This window comes from Bidens hawaiensis, unplaced genomic scaffold, assembly GCF_021521415.1.
Source record: "Bidens hawaiensis isolate Kalapana, Puna unplaced genomic scaffold, B.hawaiensis_p1.1 tig00033363_1, whole genome shotgun sequence".
NCBI classification, from domain to species: Eukaryota; Viridiplantae; Streptophyta; class Magnoliopsida; order Asterales; family Asteraceae; genus Bidens; species Bidens hawaiensis.
Window position 1 is genome coordinate 163105 of NW_027495720.1, and position 19102 is coordinate 182206.

The 19102-nt window shown below is 36.4% G+C and overlaps 1 protein-coding gene and 1 pseudogene across 1 annotated transcript; both read right to left on the reverse strand.

The window, feature by feature from the left end:
* Positions 1 to 765: 765 nt before the first annotated feature.
* LOC143584793 (protein transport protein SEC24 A-like) lies at positions 766 to 9822 on the reverse strand. The gene is made up of 14 exons (XM_077066757.1): positions 9408 to 9822; positions 7463 to 8476; positions 6440 to 6578; positions 5980 to 6170; positions 5741 to 5848; positions 5442 to 5645; positions 4916 to 5147; positions 4467 to 4616; positions 4221 to 4377; positions 3943 to 4070; positions 3148 to 3470; positions 1966 to 2154; positions 1184 to 1432; positions 766 to 1074 (listed from the first exon to the last, which is right to left on the reverse strand). Exons 2-13 carry the CDS (start codon positions 8423 to 8425, stop codon positions 1199 to 1201), a joined length of 3018 nt encoding a protein of 1005 aa, XP_076922872.1. The 5' UTR covers positions 8426 to 8476; positions 9408 to 9822; the 3' UTR covers positions 766 to 1074; positions 1184 to 1198.
* A 3333-nt stretch (positions 9823 to 13155) lies between these two features.
* On the reverse strand, positions 13156 to 17484 carry LOC143584792 (putative calcium-transporting ATPase 13, plasma membrane-type pseudogene; annotated as a pseudogene).
* Positions 17485 to 19102: the final 1618 nt, after the last annotated feature.

Below are 19102 nucleotides of genomic sequence, written 5' to 3' on the forward strand. Positions count from 1 at the left end.
GTTGCTGTTTTGTTAATAATTTAAGCATTTATGATAAAGAATCAATAAAATAACAAATGTACATTTATTTGGGCTATGCTCTTACAAATATATTTAAATAATAAATATTAAAATCTCCAAATAAGTTCCCTTAATACCAACAAAACCCCATAATTGAAGACAACAGTACAATTATCCCAACTCACATGGAAACATTTCATTGGGCATATCGTGTGTCTTTTCTTAATTTAATATTTTGTACTTTAGTTCATTTTCTCTCTATATATACCCTCTCCTCTCGTATTGTAAGATCCACATCCTCTTTATCCACATATCCAACATAGATGGTTTGCATGGTAAAGCAACACAATGCGAGCGCGTGAAGCAATAATAGATGAAGCTGCCAGCATGATCTAATGTTTTCTTCACAGTCGTTGATAAGAAAAGATCAGATCATGCGACATCTTCACCTGTTTATGCGTCTCACGAATCTTCAAAACTTCTTTTGTGAAACCACTAGTTTTCGCTCGGTTTCTGTTTCATTGCTTTTCAAATGATGTTCTATATACCTATTCCTACATCTTACCCACGATAAAGTCATTTTTCTTAAATATGATCATATATACCACATAAATATTTGCAAGTTTATTTGATTTCTTCATTATAAAAGATTCTTGATCTTGTTGCTTATTAAAACAGTTTTCAAAACTTACACTTAATTATTTTGTTATTATTACTATTAAATAAAGAGAAAAGAATAATATATATGTAACATACGAATAAATCAAAATCAACCCCAAATTTTATGACACAAAACAAATTACAAAAGGTTTCCACAACAAAAACAACACTAGTCTATAAAATGTTAGGCCTGTAAAACAAAACGTCATCTATCAAAATTCAAATATCAACTAGAGGTGGTTTTACACTGGCATGTGCCTGTGCTTTGGCTTTAAGCATGCATTCAAGAAACCATGAAACAAAAGTTTGTGGCGACGTTTTATCGTTATCACAACAGATAAATTACCAACTTCCCGGAAAATAAAAATCCACCTTCTCGTTAACTCAAACCGTCTATGAATAATAGTGAAGCGCCTGCAAAATAAGTAATATTGTTTGAACGTGTATCATGTTATATTAAAAAAGACTTTTGTAAAAAAATCACAGATGACATTTTTATATCAAACAAAAGTTAGATATTTACCGTATATATTGTGAATTATTGTTGTACTTGTCGATGAATCTGAAGCATCCAATCAGCATAACCGCTCATACCACCGACCTGGTCCTCAACTAAATTCAAGAGTAGAAAGAAACCTTCCCGGGGTTGTTCGCCTTGTCTCACGAGATGACATAATTGATAATATGATTTATCAGCCTCTCTAAGTTTCTTTAGTATGCCCATCAGCTTTCTTGACATGTCATTGTTACGTTCGGTCAGACAAACCTGATTCTTCAAAAACATAATCAGTAGTAATAAGTTAAAAAACAAATTACCATGACTAGCAAACGTGTTTAGGTTGAAATGGGTCCATTTTAAGTGCGAGTGGAAATGATCTAGGTTAGGTACTTAGGTTGGGTTGACTAGCAAACTTTTCTCTTGCTCGTTTTCATAAAATACTTTTGCAAATAATAAATGCATTAATTATGGTTACAAGAATAATCTAACTTTTTTTAAATAAAACGCTTTATGAGATTGTATGTGATAAATATGGACTTTGGGAGCTTGGTTTATAAAGCGCCTTGCGATCCGATGTGTTTTGATGCCTAAAATCGTTTGGTTATTCAAGGTTTAAAAAAGCGAAATGCGTTGAAATTTGGTAAAAAAAACATAAAAGACAAAATGTGTAATTTAGTCACAGCAAAATAGATCAACAAGATTCCTAAAAAGAAATCATTTGGTTATTTAAGGTGGTGGTTAGTGGCTTAGTGCTCACAAACGTGATTATATAAATATGCACAAACCACATGTGTAAAAGAACATACCCTTGAGAAATCTGTAGCTGAATCTTCCTCAACTAGATTTTGGGCTAAATCTGGTGAAAGCATACGACCAAACCACACAGCAAAACGGAAACCGTCATCAAATATATAAATTCCTCTAGAATCTAAGCTCTCTGCAACAAGTGGCAGCCTTTTACAAATATTGTCAAATTCATCATCCACAGCAGGTGTCTACAAGCAAACAAATCTTCCAATATGAGACTTAAAAAGTTGGAATATAAACATTAGTAGAAGTGGCAAATTGCCGGTTTAGGTGTGTCGGTAACAGGTCACAGAGGGTAATTTGGTAATTAGTGCCATATATGATTAACAAAAGCAAACTCTTAGGCCCATTCAATTCATTTCACCCATTCATTTTAGGCTAGAGTGCTAGACGTTTTTACCCGTATGGCCAAATAAAATCCAAACTGAACCATTCATAACTAAATGGGCCAAAACAGTAATTTGGTAACCAGCGTTATATATGGTAACAAGAGCAAATTTTTAGACTGATTCGACCCATTTTACATTGGGGTGTGCATGGGTCGTTTTGGGCTCAACAGAACCAAAAATTCGTTTTTGAAACCCAATCGGTTTCAGTACCATTTGGGCTTAAAACTTTTAGGCTGACCAAAAGTAATGAATTTGTACCTAAAACTTTGAGCCAATATCTTTTTGTTAATTAATAATTAACTGATATTATGCATTTGGGTAACACTATTTATTAAATTCTTATAAATTAGTAAATTACTTGAAATTCAAAAATAAAAAATGAATCCCCACAAATTTGGTTCAGTTCGGTTTTAGTGACATGCAAAACTGAAACTGAACCAAAAATTCGTTTTTTGCGAAAAGCTAAAACCAAACCGTTGGTTTTTATTGGGTTCGGTTATGTCGATTTTAGTTGCATGAAAAACCGAAACCAAACTAAAAAGTTCGGTTTACAAAAAGCATAAAACCAAACCGTGGTTTTTGTTTGGTTTAAGTTTTTTCAGTTACAGATCATTGTTTTTTCTTTTCCCCTGTATAATACACATCCCTAATTTTGCCCATTCCTTTTAAGGCAGACATTTTTACCCGTATGACCCGCTATTGGATAACATCATCCGAATCAACCCGTACATAGCCGCAAGGGCCAAAATGACTACCTTTCAACAACGGAAACAATGTGAGAAAATAACTTACCTTGATAAGATATTCGTCGACTCTCAACAAGCTAGGGTGTAAGAGCTTTAACACCTTTTTAACAGGTAAAGCCATCATGGTGAAGCCTGCTGCACACCGTTCATCAAGCTGTGCATCAGCATAACCGCCACGAAGTGCTGTTGATTTGCATAATGATAATCCATATAAAGGCAAATATTTGAGTGATTCTGGGTAGATCATCCTGTTCCCTACACGATGCTGCACTGAATAGAGTTTTCGGTATTCTTTTAGGGCTTTCACGATTTTCAGTTGAACCGCGTTACGAGCATCTTCCAATTTATATGATAATGATTTCTCAATTGCTGCAGTTCATAATACAATAATAGTTAAGTTAAGTTAAGAGCAGGCATAAAGTGAAAATTGATTATTACACAAGTTAAAACAGGTCACCTTTATAAGCAGGTCAAAATGGTCTGGGCTAAATCGGGTCAACGTGCAACACTTTTTATCTAGTGTGTTATATACTATATTGAAAACCTACTTATTAGAATAAAAACATATTTTTTTTAATAAACTGATTATGGAGGTTTAATGTATTTGAGGCTTTGAGCACACGTTAAAAGAACCCATTCATTCTATGAAACATAACCTTTTTAGTTAAATCTTTTAGCTAAGCCTGTTTGACTCGTTAGATCAAACATAACCAAAATTAAACCGTTTATAGGTAAGTGTGCCGCATTTACCAAACAGTAACCATGTTTTTTTTCAAAAACTTTCCTTTCCTCTTTATTAATGGATTGAAAAGGGGGGGGGGGGGGAAGTTAGTTGTCTTACCTAACCGACCAAGCAAAGAAACAACCGCACCGGTATCTGCCTGGCGGTACATCTCTCCTAAATCTGCAACCACTGATGCTGCAGCAGTGTGTACTCTAATACGCCTTTCACCACAAGATGCAGTATATCTTTTGGTGGTTAAGTATTCACAAATGTAAAACAACTGTCAAAAGTAGCTTTTTAGCTACATTTTTTCATTTTACCTATTTGACCCGCTACTAATTAAACATAACCCAAATTGACCCATTTTCATTTTCAAATAAAAATTTGAAGGATACAGTAACGCAACTTGAAAGTACACAATCTGAGTTGTAAGCAATGTCTCTTCAAGAGCAAACTGCATCGCATAGGCTTTATCACAATCAACTGCCGGGAGTGCCAGTAGATCCGTGGATCTTAGCATAAAATTCCCATGATACGAGGTGAAGCGCACTCCTAGATAAAGAAACTAAAAAAATAAGTTATGTGAATCAAATTTTCTAGAAGAAAAAATCAGCATATCACAGCCATAAAATTAGGCAAACCTTTCCCGCATCTAATACGCATTACAGCTTCCCAAGCAGTTTCTCTAGTGAGATCTCTAGCCAGCTCATGTCTCAACTTGTCTTTGTGAATGGCAGAATGAAAGCTTGGATAATAATATACCTGACCGCCAGTGTATTTCGCTAAAGTGCCTGCACGTAAATAAATAAGATATTGTTGATCATTTAAACATTTATGATATGTAAAGAGTCAAATGTTGTCACAACACTAGAGTATAGTAACAAAAATCTAAATCTTTATTTCATAAAACGAATTAGGTGGCTTTATGCATATAAATACCCTGACAATGTCTAACCCTTTCAACGCATATGACACATGACACGTTTCCTTTTTAAGTTATTTTTTAAAAGTTTACCCTTTGACCTGTTAAGAGATAAAAGTTTTGACCCGTTTATAGGTAAATGGGTCAAAACTGGCCATTGTTACATACCTAATGAGGCTATATCAGTATACTTGTCGCTAAATGCATATACATTAACTGCAACTTGAAATTTGGTGAAATCAGCAGCCATCTGTTTATAAAATGGGTCTTCTGGTATTCTTAAAGTATGCTCCTTATCTGTTCCATAAACATGAAGATCGTCTCCACGCAACTTCAACCGACCAACGCCGAGTGAGGGAAGAGTGCTCTGGAAAATTAACAATTTTCCTCCAAGTTGGCTCTGCATGGAGCAAGTAAAGTTTTATAGTGATGTGGTCGTGTAAAGCAGAAACTATTAGTTGGTACATGTAACTAACACAATATAAGCGAGACTCAAAATTGGCAAACCAGTAATAATGGGTATCTTTCAAAGTTCAAACCCACCAAGTACCTCGGGTTTTAAAAAGATATGATTCACCATCTCCATAAATCAGTAAAAGATATAATGCATATATACACCATCCAAATAAGTTTAGGACGGAGAATATTAAATCACTCACCAATGTTCTTAATAATATAGGGCCACGAAACTTACCATAACCAAAAAAGCTGCTTTGAGGGCGGGCCCAAAAGCAGATTCCACATTAACATTATCGTGAAACATCGAAGGCAAGCTATCCAAGAATGCCTCCACCACAGGTCTTGATTCAGACAGGTTGACAAGGAGATCATCTGGCAATGGAACAAAAATATCATCTAAATCCGATACGACCATCATTTGAGGCTGAGTCAAAGATGACTGAAAAAAGTAAAAAAAAAAAAGATGTGGGTCAACATTAGATAACACTACAACAAGAAGCTAATGTATGGCTAGCTAAACTCTAAACCGCTTGCCTTCATGTTGTAAAAGTGAATCGTGCTGTCAAAAGTTATAAACCCAATTTGTGTTCTGGGGCTGCCCGGCAATTTATCCAAACAAGATTTAATAGTTTGTGCCATCACCTAACAATGTAAGCAAAATGGAATAATAACTCACATGTACTCTAGTATGCAATTAGCATCAACAGGTCAAATGTGAACAAATAAATCACAAGGTATGAGTTCCCAACTATATATCAAAGGGTAAAGCTTACCTCAAGCATTCCACTTTTAACTGCAGATATTGACACATCAATCATAAAGAAGTATAATGGTGGCATTGGAGGCCGAACCATGTATTCAGCTGGAGCAACAAATTCAACAGAACCCTTTGCAAGCTCGGGGTGTTGATCAAGATCAACTCTTTTTCCAGTGGCGTCCAAATGAGAGAAATAATCATTTTGCACTGTATGTGAATAGAAATAACTTAGCATAAAAGTTCTATGTGCGACAGAGAGTAATCAATAATATTCTTAAAACTGGTGATGAAGCAGCATAAAAGAATGATCTGGCACATTAAACATATATGCAACATAAGTGTGCTAGGTAGCAAACAATTGGTGGTGAAATGGAATCCCAAAACATCAACAAAAAAGGTTTTAGAACTTGAAATATGTATACTTTTACTATGTTATCAAATCACGTGTTTTAGTACAAGATTTTTCAAAGTATTACCATCATTAAGTAAAGCACATATATTGCACCTCCACTTTCTTCCACCATCTGTGAAAGTCACATAAGGATTTACATACGTACGGCACCTTCTACAACGAACGATACCCATTGTGGCAAAATTAACTATTGGCACTTCCTCCTGAACAACAAACAGAAACCAAAAAAAAAATGATTTTATCAAATAGCACATGCATGTGTATCTATATTTCTGTTTGCCTTAGTCATATTCATGCCCTAGTGTATAGACATTTTCTAGCGGAGTGTATTGGTATTTTTAAAGGGGTAAGACCGTAAGAGCATTCACATCCCACACTCTATATCACTTTTTATCTCTAATTTATGAAGAAAAATCATGTTTTTTACTTATTTGGCTTTCACATCCCATTCTTCATACTCTAAAATATGTAGTAGAGAGTGATAGTGACTCTCTATATATAGAGGGTAACTATTCATCATTCTATATACTGTGTATGAAATAGAAAAAAATAATAAAATATGTGTTTGTGGTTAAGATATAGATAGAAATACAGAATGGGATGTAGAGAATTTGTTAAAATGTGAACAAAGTTTAGAGAAAATGATGTTTTTAGTTAAATTATATAAATAGAGATGAAGAAAAGGATTCGAGTGCTCCTAGTGCGACATTTTCTTGTTCATTGAGATAATATCTATTGCCACTATAGTGTACCCGCCACTTCATGATAGTGTTAGTCCACGTATATCATTGCATGGCTCTTGCTTTGATTCTTTTACCCAGTTTTTAAGATATTTGAAATAGTATATTAAAAAAAGGGAGAGAAAAAAGGGGTTTTGAAGCCGCGGGTCTCAGCGAGAGCAGCCTCTCTATCCCCCGGGTTAGAGGAAAGGTTTGCCCTCATCTCACCCTCCCCAAATCCTACCAATAGCTTGCCACGAGTAGGATTTTACTGAATGAAAACTTACCCTCATCTCATGCTCAAAATCTTTTGTTTGTTTGTACGTATGTAACATCTATTAGTTGTTCACTAATGAATGAAAACTTACCCCCTCAGGAGCTTCTGCAAGTGGACAAACAACTGCTCCAAGAGGCAAGTGCCACCTGGAAACCAAAGACTGTGAATTTGGAATAGCACTAGTTGTAAGTCTCAGATATCTAGAATCACAATTCATGGGATACATCCCAGCAAAAGAACTCGGCTCCACATCACCGTCCAGTGGTCGTGGCAATGCTTTAGCATCAAGCCCACCATCATAAGATCCAGGAGCAGATCCTAGAGAAAGTGAGCTGAAATCTTCTACCAAACCTGGTGTAACTCCTGTAGGCGGCGCGGAGCTGCCTACATATGATGCAACTGGTGGAACTTGTCCATAACCACCTTGATGAGAAGAAAAAGGAGCAGGTATGGCGGGCTGAGGTGGAGCATAACCGCCTTGATTATAAAGTGGCGGTGGTGGAGGACTTATTGTGCTACTTTGCATACCTGGATAACCAGGGTAAGACGGTCTGGTTGAAGATGGTGGTGGCTGGATGTTTGGTCCAGAAGCAGAATATGGAGGATTATTGCTAGAAGAAACAGTGTACAAGCTTTGAGGTGGAGATCCCATTGGTACAGACGGTACATGGGCGGGAGGAGGTGGTCTCATTGATGGTGGCAGCATGGGCTGGCCCACATTGGAAGTTTGCGACACAGGTGGTTGAGATGTTTGAGGAAACTGTGGAGCTGAGAAACGCTGGGGAGGTCCTGTAGTTGGTGGGCCATATGAAGGAGCAGGCCTACCTGGTTGCATGGGTCTAAAACCAGGAGTCCCGGATCCAGCTGTGGGCCCAGGAGAAGAAAATGGAGATGAATTTGGCATAGCAGGAGCTGATGTTGGCCTGAAAGCAGGGGGCTGTGATCCAACCATGGGACGAGATGAACCAATGGGCATGTTGGTTTGGGGAGCTGCAAAAGGTGTAGCAGTAGGTCCTTGATGAAAATTTGGACGGTTAGGATTTTCAGTCCCCATTGCTTGAATATATCTCCTGTATCACGTTCTTGCTATGCTTTCATAAATAATCTGCAATAAAATGCAATTCCAAGCATGTCATTTTTCGGATGCAGCCCAAAATTAACATTATCTTGTTAAAGAAGGATTATATGAAAGTAATATAGTGTACGTATGTAACACACAGTACAGGTAAAGTGTGCCTGGGTAAAAACATAAATGAACCTACTGTTCTGTGCAAGAAAGAAACTAGAAAAAAAATGCGGCTATATGCATACATATGTGGTGTATTGATTAAATAAATATGCTTAAAGACTGAAAGGCTACAATAAGCGAGCAGCTAGCCAAACTTAGCATAAACCATTTACAAATATTGCAATCGATGTTCAAGCATATAGACCGCAAAGCTCAAAAAATATGCATTCATCCATTTCCAGAATAATATGCAATTTAGTAAAACTTACAGTCCATGGTGCTTGTTCAGAAATTCAATATAAGAAGTGAGCATATAGAAAATATTATCATGCAAAAACAAACTTGAGCAGATAAAAATTTTGGACCAAAAAAGTCATTTCTTGGATCACAAACATTCAAAATACACTTCCTTCTAACAACTAAGAGATTAATTCATAGTTCAAAATAGATAATACTTTCAGTTTTTCACAATTTACCGAGATTGCAGGGTCAATCGAAGTATCCTAGAAGTGAACTTTACGCAATGAAACATATAACTGCAAACTTTGATAATAATATTCAACTTAGCACAACCTAAACCTATGAGTATCACTATAAGCAATCAGTATCCATGGCACTTATTACACAGCTAAATCAATTACACTTGAACTACCAGCATCAAATTATGCAATCAGAAGTCAATACACCTGATCTTCACAAACAAAACCTAATTCACACAAATTAAGCCGATTGCAATCAGTTCGGCAACCGAAACCCTAACAATTGTACATCAAAGACGAAATTAACGACAATTCGCTGATGTAGTTACCTGATCTAAGAAGATCTAATGGAAGGCTGGCCGAACCGGAGTTGTGCGGTGGCGGCAGGCGGCGAACGGCGATCAGTGACGGTGATGTGTGCGTCAAGAAACAACATATATTATTTAGCTCTCTCCACAGTCCAAACCAGAATATAAAATTGGAAGCCTGTAAAATGAGAAACGGTATATGATATTACGAACGGTAATTGTACTTTCAGATGTATGTTTATGAGTCCGAGCCTGGATGAATAAAAGCTTGAAACGAGCTGACCTTTTTAGAGCCCGGGCCTCAAATGAGAGCCGTATGGTTATCGAGCCCCAAGCTTGAGCCTTGTATAAGAAGCTTGTTTATGCTTGTCGAGCCTTGTGTATTATTAAGTTTTATATGTATCAGACATCTATGTATTAACTATTAAGTTAACGCCTCACAACCAAATTCGAGTCGAGCTTAGGCATGTTCTCAAAATCATATTACAATAACGATAAAAAGTGGATATGAACAAACTAATTAATAATAAATGAGTCGAGCCCGAGCTTGAAAAACAACTCACGAGTTGAGCTTGGGATTTAGGGAAATAGCTATAAATGAGCCGAGCTCGAGCTCAAGCCATCGTATATCAAAATGAGTCGAGCTTGGCTCGGCTCTGCTCATTTATATGTAACGAGAGGGTTAATATCATATAAGAAGATTATTAAAGTGTTTTAGATATGTCTTTGAATCGTGTTGAACACTTAAGACTGAAATATTGTGATGGTTCTTCAAAATTTTCGTTGGATAATTCGGAAAAACAAACAAACACCATGATAACAAATGCGTAGAATCTATAATAAAAACATGTGTTTAAAATGAACTAGAACTTAATCACAATATTTCAATTAGTGGTTTAACAATTGATGGTTATACAATGATAGTCGTTGACATTTATATAAGTGAGAAGCCCTTAGCATAAATTCTCTCATTTAAGTAAGTTGCTACTGGCAATTAGTTAACATCGATTGTCGATTACCACTAATGGTCATTTACCATTGATGGGTCAAGAATGAATAGTAGCAACTTGTTATACTTACTACTGATAAATATCATTGGTAGTCAGTTATAACTTATAACTGAAGATCAAATTGGCAGCTCGTCAATTCCAACACTTTGGCTCGCAGGCTAAATTGTTTACGTCAGGTTAGGTGTCACACTTTTTATTTAGCATGCTTTTTCAGGTTACTAGTATTCTTTTCCTCTTCCATAATTATCACACAAGTCCTTTTTCCTTCGATTTTTTTTCCTAATTTGGACATATGCTCAAATGACCAAAAATAACAAGAGTTCAGTTAAATTTTATACTTTATTTTCTAATCGAAAAGAATAACAAGTGAAATTTGATGTTTCACTTATGTTTATTTCAATGAACATATCACTTAGAAGTAAACTATCAAGTTACTAAGCATTAATAAATGTATTAAACTTTAACATGTTGTAAATTAACAATTATTAAGCCATTTGTGACAAGTTGACGCCCGCTACATATGGGATTTTTTGTTAGTTGTAACAACAAGTCTAACACAAGTATGACACTAACATTATTTACCACACTCGCCCACTCCTTTTTAACACCATTGCGCCCCCATGTTTAACGCACTTTTTAAGTGGCTTGGTGACCACTTGTAGTGGTACCGTTTTGGAGGGGAAAACGAGCCCAACACACTGGTTACACCGCCCCCAGCGCGTTTTGGAGGCTCTCGTTGTATATACAATGGTGTGGTGGGGAGACTTGGCCAATCAAGTTATTTCCTTCATATTTATGTTAAAAAGGTAAAAATTGCGTAGTAACTGAAATGGGGTCATGAGACATTTTATGACTATGTTACTTTTTGCAAAATTAGTCGTTGTTAACTGGGACGTCACGTATTGCACAAACCCCTTACGTGCTAGTTACCATTTACCACTGCGCATGATCTTAGTTACTACTATACAAACATCACGTATACAAACGTATAATTAGAGGAAAAATGTTATTGCAGGTTGTATGAGTGTCAAATCATATAGACCCATATGATACGTGAGCCGATAGAGAAATGACACATGACTACTCTAGTAACATTATTAACATATTAAAAATCGAAGTAGGTGACCCTTAGTAAAAACACTATTCTATCATTTTCTACTTTTCCTTAAACCTAGGGTCCAACTATATTATGCATAGTCTCAGTTCCATGTTTTGCATCCATGGAATGCATCATCTTTACCCACAGTTCATTATTTTTATGTTTTCATACATTTTTAATAATAAATTCAAATAGCATTAATAATCTGTGTATCACTTTTTAATATATTAACTTTTATATGTCTAATAATTTTATTCGTATTAACAACTTTTTTAGACATTTCATAACTTTATTTTTCTGGTTTTCTGTGTAGGCTGCTATACGTAACGTTTCAGTTTCAGTATCATAATGAATTAAACCGAAGTAAATCGAAATCCTGCATGGAAACTTTACTATATATAAATTTATTTTCTGTTGGTAAAAGTAAAATGTGAGTTGATATCGCATTTGGTTTTTGTAGGAGGCGATGTCAAATACGAGTAACAGGCTCTCATATATGATCCCAAATTGGTTCATCTTCGCCCATCTTGATTATTTCCAGCATTCTTTCCATATCACGATCGCTCTGCAATTCGATCGTCATAACACGAAGTTGCTCACTGTAGAGTAGATCACAAGTGTAACAAAACCTGTTACGTTGTATCTAATCTTAACCAACCCTAATTCCTTCAAATTACATCTGCATACCTTTATTTACTTTGGAATTAAGAAGCTATTGAATTTGTGATTGTGATTGGAATATGATCATTAATATAGTTAGGGCCGTAAACAAACTGAACCGAAACCGTACAATGCCTTGTTCATGTTCGTCCGTTAAGGTTTTATCTAACCGACCGAGTTCATATTCGTGCTTTAAGAAATGAACTTGCTCATAACAGTTCACGAACACAAACGAAGCAATGTTTTATTTGACTTGGCTAACCAAGAATGGACAATGTCAATGGTCCGGTCCGGCAACCAATTTTGTGTTTTTTACACATTTATATTCATATGTTAAGTTTGCATTTAGAGTAGTCACATAATAGTTGTATATATTCTTGTTTTATAGTTAATACTTTTTGCTTAATTCTATATTATAAGATTATAAAAGTATTAAAAACCTTTAATGAACAAACATAGACTGACAAATATAAATGGACGTTTCGCACACATTATCAAACGTTCATGAACACAATTGAACGAACATGACCTATGTTCGTGTTCATTCATTTAGTTAATCAAACAAAATTCCTTGTTCGTGTTCATTAAATGAACGAACATAAACAAACTTTGTGCCGAACAGTTCGCCGGACATTCGGTTCGTTCACAGCCCTAAATCTGATAAATGCTTCTCTGTAAAAGTGAGTTAGGTTCATAGTTGGATCCCAAACCTTGGTCTTTCATTACTGACATGTTCAAATCAACAACTGCAACTAATAGAATACTACAATAGTGGAAATTTGATATGGATAATGAGAAAATTTGTTTGAATGTTACCCCTGCAGGCCCGTAAAGCTCAACACTGTTTGATTATTTGCTAAAGGTCAGAAATTATCTCAACAAAATTTTATAGAAGTCAAATCATCAACTTTTACTGATGATTAGGTGTTAATGACTTCAAAATGTTCATGATATAGACACTTATGCAGTTTTTATGAGATATAAAAGCTACCAGAAAATTCAAAACTGCTATCGAAAGAACATGATTGGTTTACCATATTTTGGGATGTAGTAAACTAATCATGCTTGACAGCGAAAAAAGTTCAGTGGTATGCTGTAAGAACTGTATTTTCTGTGCGTTCATTAACGAACACAAACAAGCATAATCGAACAAATGAACATATTTGATTTGAAAGAGAAAAATCAACATTCTTAATCCAAAGCGTTGACATAATCACCGAAAGTAATATAAAGTTAAGTACTTGACATAGTAATCATAAACATAGTTATCACAGAATGATGTCTCAAAGGATATAGGTTCCAAATGAGACACAAGCTTGAAGTTCTTCTTCTCTAATTCATCATTTCTGTTTCATCCTGAGATTATGAATAAACAAACTACAAGTTAGATAAAACATATAAAAAAAGTGAAGTTATGTCTTCCAGTATCAAATAAAAGTTATTAAATTTTGAGAGGAGATAAAGAAGTAAAAAGTTTACATAACACACACATACTCATGTGATAAATAGAATATTTACAATAACAGTTATTAATTTGTGACAGGAAATAGAGAAGCAAGAAGCTTACTTGAAATAAAGAAGCTTGTAACAACAGGAAATACAAGCTTGTAACAAAAAAAATGAAGGTTTACAAATTACAATACAAATGGGAGACATAAAAACTTACAACAATAACAGGAAATCAAAATTTGAAATATAACACTCTTAACGGTACATAGTACATACAAAGATGAAAGCTGACGGAGGCCCTAACCGTGCAACTGAAAGCCCTAATCAAGGATTTTTAAAATATAAAAAATTTAAAATGTTAGGGTGATTAACTTAAAACTAAAAGTTAAAAAGATATATAAAAAAAAATCAATGACCGGACCTAAACAAACGAACATAAGCAAACACAGTAAACGTTCACATACACAACTGAACGAACGTGACCTGTGTTCTTGTTCGTTCATTTAATTATTTGAACAGAATGCATGATTCATATTCGTTCAAGAACGAACATAAACAAACTTTTTGCCGAACGATAAACACACACACACACCCGACGGCCTGACACACACAACTAGCGATACTTGTAAAGAATGACAAATTAATACCCCATACTGATAATAAAGAATGACAACATAGCACCCACCCACACATTCACACACACAACTAAATCCACCCTTTAATATAGCTAAGAAATGGTCTATCTGGTACTGGTATCAACTTCACAATCCAACTAATGGGCCATGACACGGCTGCAATTGCTATACAAATTCCCCATTGACCCCAGTTCAGTTTCTCTGTATCTGCAAAATCCTTTAACACCTCCACCATCACTATCTGAAGAATAACCGTCACGCCAATGATCCCGATAAACAGCCGATTCTTATGAAGACCTTCAAACACATTCTGCTTTTCCAGCTTCCTCGAGTTGAACTCATTGAACACTTGACAAAACACAAATGTGTTGAAGATAATAGTATTCTTTACTCGCTCATCCACATCAAATATCGACTTACCTTTAAACTGAAACGTCAACAAAACGGTTATCTGGTATAAAGATTGTGCCAACAGGTTCCTCCACATGATATTTGTTATAAGTGGTGCAACCCGCCCAACTGGCGGATGATCCATGAGTTCTTTAGTGGGTCGTTCTGTAGCAAGTGCTAGAGCACCTAAAGTGTCCATAATTAAGTTAACCCACAATAACTGAACCGCGGTTAACGGGACATCACCAGCTGAAACAGCTGCAACAAAGTTAATAACAAGAGCTGCAACGTTTACCGTAAGTTGAAACTGAATGAACTTTTGGATGTTGTTGTACACACATCGGCCCCAACGTAACACAGTGGCAACCGACGCGAAGTCATCATCTAAAATAACAATATCTGAGCTCTCTTTAGCCACCTCGGTCCCTTGAATCCCCATAGAAAGCCCGATATCGGCTTCTTTTAGAGCTGGTGCATCGTTTGTACCGTCACCTGTGACTGCAACCACATGACCTTTTTTCTTTAAACACTGAACCATTAATAGCTTGTCAAATGGAGATGATCTTGCCATTACTTTGATACTATCAACCTTTTCCATTCGTTCATCGTCTGTGAAGTTTCGAAACTGTTCGCCTTCGATTACTTCGCCTTTGTTGACTTGTTGACCCGGTTTAAGTATCCCGCATTCTGTGGCTATGGCTTTTGCTGTGAAAACATTGTCTCCTGTTATCATCTTGATATCGACCCCGGCCGACCTGCATGTGTCAATTGCCTCTTTTGCCCCTGGTCGACACGGATCTTTGATCCCGATTATACCGAGCAAAGTCAATCCCTCTTCGCTTAATGTACCACTTTCCTTATGAGCAAACGCGATGCATCTGAGGCTGCTTGCAGCCATTCCTTGTATTATATTCTCGAACTGTGTCTTCTCTTCTTGATTTATCGGCTTTTTGATCCCTTGTTTCTGATAATAATATGAACACATTGCTAGCACCATTTCAGCTGCTCCTTTCCAATGAGCATGCATGCTGTTATCTTTTCGGTTCATAACCGAAACGCCACTTCTTTTCTTCTCAGAATTGAAGGTTTCCACATGAACAATGGTAGAATCTTGTTTCAGCTTCTCCATATCCATACCCAAATTTGTTACAGCCCATGAAAGTATAGCTTTTTCTGTAGGACTACCCGAATATTCGGTTCCTGAAACGGATTTGTAAACGCTTCCGGTCGTGTTTAACCCGACCCCTTGATGATAAAGTTCAATAACTTTCGGGTCAATTGCATTAGAAGAATCGCCTTCAATGAGATCAAAACCAAGCCAAAACTTTGTAACTTTCATTTGATTCATGGTTAACGTCCCGGTTTTATCAGTGCATATAACCGTGGCAGACCCCATGGTTTCACAAGCGGATAACTTCCTAACCATGGCTTGATCCACCATCATTCTCTTCATGGAATAAGCAAGAGTGAGTGTGACCGCTAGCGGAAGGCCTTCAGGGATCGCCACTACAACAATCGTCACTGCAGCTGCGAAAATGCGCGTTACCGAGTTAAGTATCTCATTCGTACTCGTGCTTTTCCCGTTGTACTCGCGTCTCTCATCCTCGTCTTCCGTGTTCCCTGTGAAGTATCGTACTAACATAACTACAAGAACGAGAAAGGCGACTGCGAGTCCAACTTTCCCAATCGAGGAAGTTAGTTTATTAAGGCGGGCTTGTAACGGTGTTTGCTCGTCAGAGTCGCCGGTTATCAAGCTCATCATCTTCCCCCATGCGGTGTTCATTCCGACAGATACCACGAGCATTTTACCGTGCCCATCAGCTACTTTTGAGCCCGAGAATATAAACGGATGCCTGACGGCATCAATGTCTATATGATCACTCTCACCGGTCATGCTCGATTCATCAACTAGCAAACAATGCCCGTCTATAAACAGCCCGTCTGCAGCAATCTGATCTCCTATGTTAAGAACTACAACATCGCCCACAACGACGTCGAATATGGAAATCTTTTGCCTCCTTCCTTCACGTATAACGTCTATTTTAATATTATTGCTTATTTTAGACAGACTGTCAAACTGTTTTTCCTGTCGGAAGTTACTAACCGCCGACACAATAATAACTAGAATAACTGCTACGAAGATACTCCCACCTTCGTACCAGCCTTCCTTTGCTCCTTCCTCTTTAATACCAAAGCCTAAAGAAAGAACCGCGCATGCTAGCAATATAATTATGGTGGTGTCCTTAAACGCCTCCACGATAAAATAAACAAGCCCTTTAAGGGGCGGTTTTTGGTACGTATTCGAACCAAATGTGATCTTTCTTTCATCGATATCATTCGTGATAATCCCATCATCAAGAGTGGTGTGAAGAGATTTAGCTAAACCCGTGACACCCTTAAATGTGCTAAGGAGTTCAACATCTTTGCTTTTGACCAAGTTGGCGAGTTCAGTCGAGTCAATGCTCGAAAACTGTTGACTATGATCAACAGGGTTGGCAACCGGTGGGATGATATTAAGAGCGGTGTATGACGGAGATGCAACTATCTCGGTGATCGGGTGTCGCTTTAGGTTCTTGGAAAGTTTGGAAATGGATAGCATTGTGTTTGAGAAGTAGATGGAGAAGTAAGCTAGGCGCCATCTTTTTTGAGCTTTAGTGAGTGTTAATGTGCTAATGTTATATACCAATGTTCCAATGTCACATTGTGAAGGTGTTTCATGAGCACCCATGTTTTAAACTCTTTCAATAGAAGAGACAAAAATATTGTCAGTGTAGATAGATTGGAAGGAAAGATTGTCATTCGAGTGTTTCCAGGTTGCATCCTCTTATAGAAGTAAGATCTTGACATTGCTAGGAAACTGCCTAAAGAGAGTTGTATTTATAATTTGGTATTGAAACTGCAATTGGTCTAATGGTCTTTATCAGTTGTTTTAAAATTAATAATAAATACGAGTGTGGATTGTGTTTAATATACTTGGTCTTCTATATATACATCAACAGTATGTGGTATTGTCTTTATTTAAATCATATGGTTGAATCTAGACATATAAATATGTAATGTAGCTAAAGGGTTCTGTTTAAAATCAAACTGCCGCCTTCCCATTATGATGTCGGCCATAAGAGTTGATCGACAAGTGTCTGTGTTGATAATAGAAAATGGTAAATCTAGCAATTTATGTATTACTTAATAAGGGCAATTCAACAAATGGTTCCTATGGTTTATTCGTTTTTACAAGTTTTGGTCATCAAATCTTATAACTAGCAAATTTAGGACAAACATAATTTAGAGGGTTACACGTTTAGTCCATGCAGTAAATCACAATTAGTTTTAACGGAAAATTCATGTCACCTTCGATGAGCGTTATCACCTTCAAGCAAAAGGAATTTGCTTTTAAAATGTAAAATGACAAATATACTCTCACTTAACCGTACAAGCTAGCTAACTAGGATTAATGACGGCGACTAAACATGCAACCCTTTCACAAATGTTTCGACCTAGTTTGTAGGTGTTCTAACATATATGAACCAAACTTGTAAAATGATCAAATCATAACCATTTAGACAATTTTCTCTTAATTAAATTACTTGTAAAAATGAGAAATAAAGCGTTAATAGAATCTTGGTAAAAAACTAAAAATCTAGCCTTTGCCAATGAGCTAAACATGGAGGGGTAAAGTGGAGATTTGGGATGGAAGCGAAAATGTTTCAAGTTCGAATCTGATCTCAACTGGGCGTTATCATGATGGGTCATCAAGAGTTCAAGCGGCGGGTTTTTTTCTAGAACAGAAGATTGTGGTCCTGGCCTACCCAGCGCTATATGCGATCAGCCGGGCTCTAAGGGTGTGTCATGTGGGCGTCCGACCGGGACACGTTTTTTTCCGGGGCACAATTATTTTTTGAAAATTTCCGATTATATATATATAAAATACCCGAACGTTTATAATCCCACTATTTTTATAACAGTCAAATACATTTTAGACCCACTTTTTTTTAATTACCCAACATTAATAAAATGAAAAAAGATCCATTATTTTTAATTAATCAACAAATGATAAATAAAAAACGAAACGAATATTCGGGGTTAACAACAAAGTTGACTTCAAACAATAGCGGTCATGGTAACATCTACATAAATGAGTTTTTCGGAATTATAATTATTGAAATCTTATTTATGATCTACAATGCCTAAGAAAAACTTAGCGGGTTGGAATGGATTATTAGAGCGCGTAAACTGCAAACGGTTGATTCACCAATTTGCTACAAAAAATGTTATGAAAGCTTCACAAATCCTCGGTTAGCTAAGCCTATACCAAATGTCATAGACTTATTCTAATACCATGATTTTTGCTAATTGTTATGTTTATCGTCATAACTTTAATCGTCGTATAAAAAAATATGTTTACATTATTTACTACGTTAAGCCTTAAGGTGCATATTTTTTCCCGCTCGGCGGAGGCACGTGAATTTTCAGGGC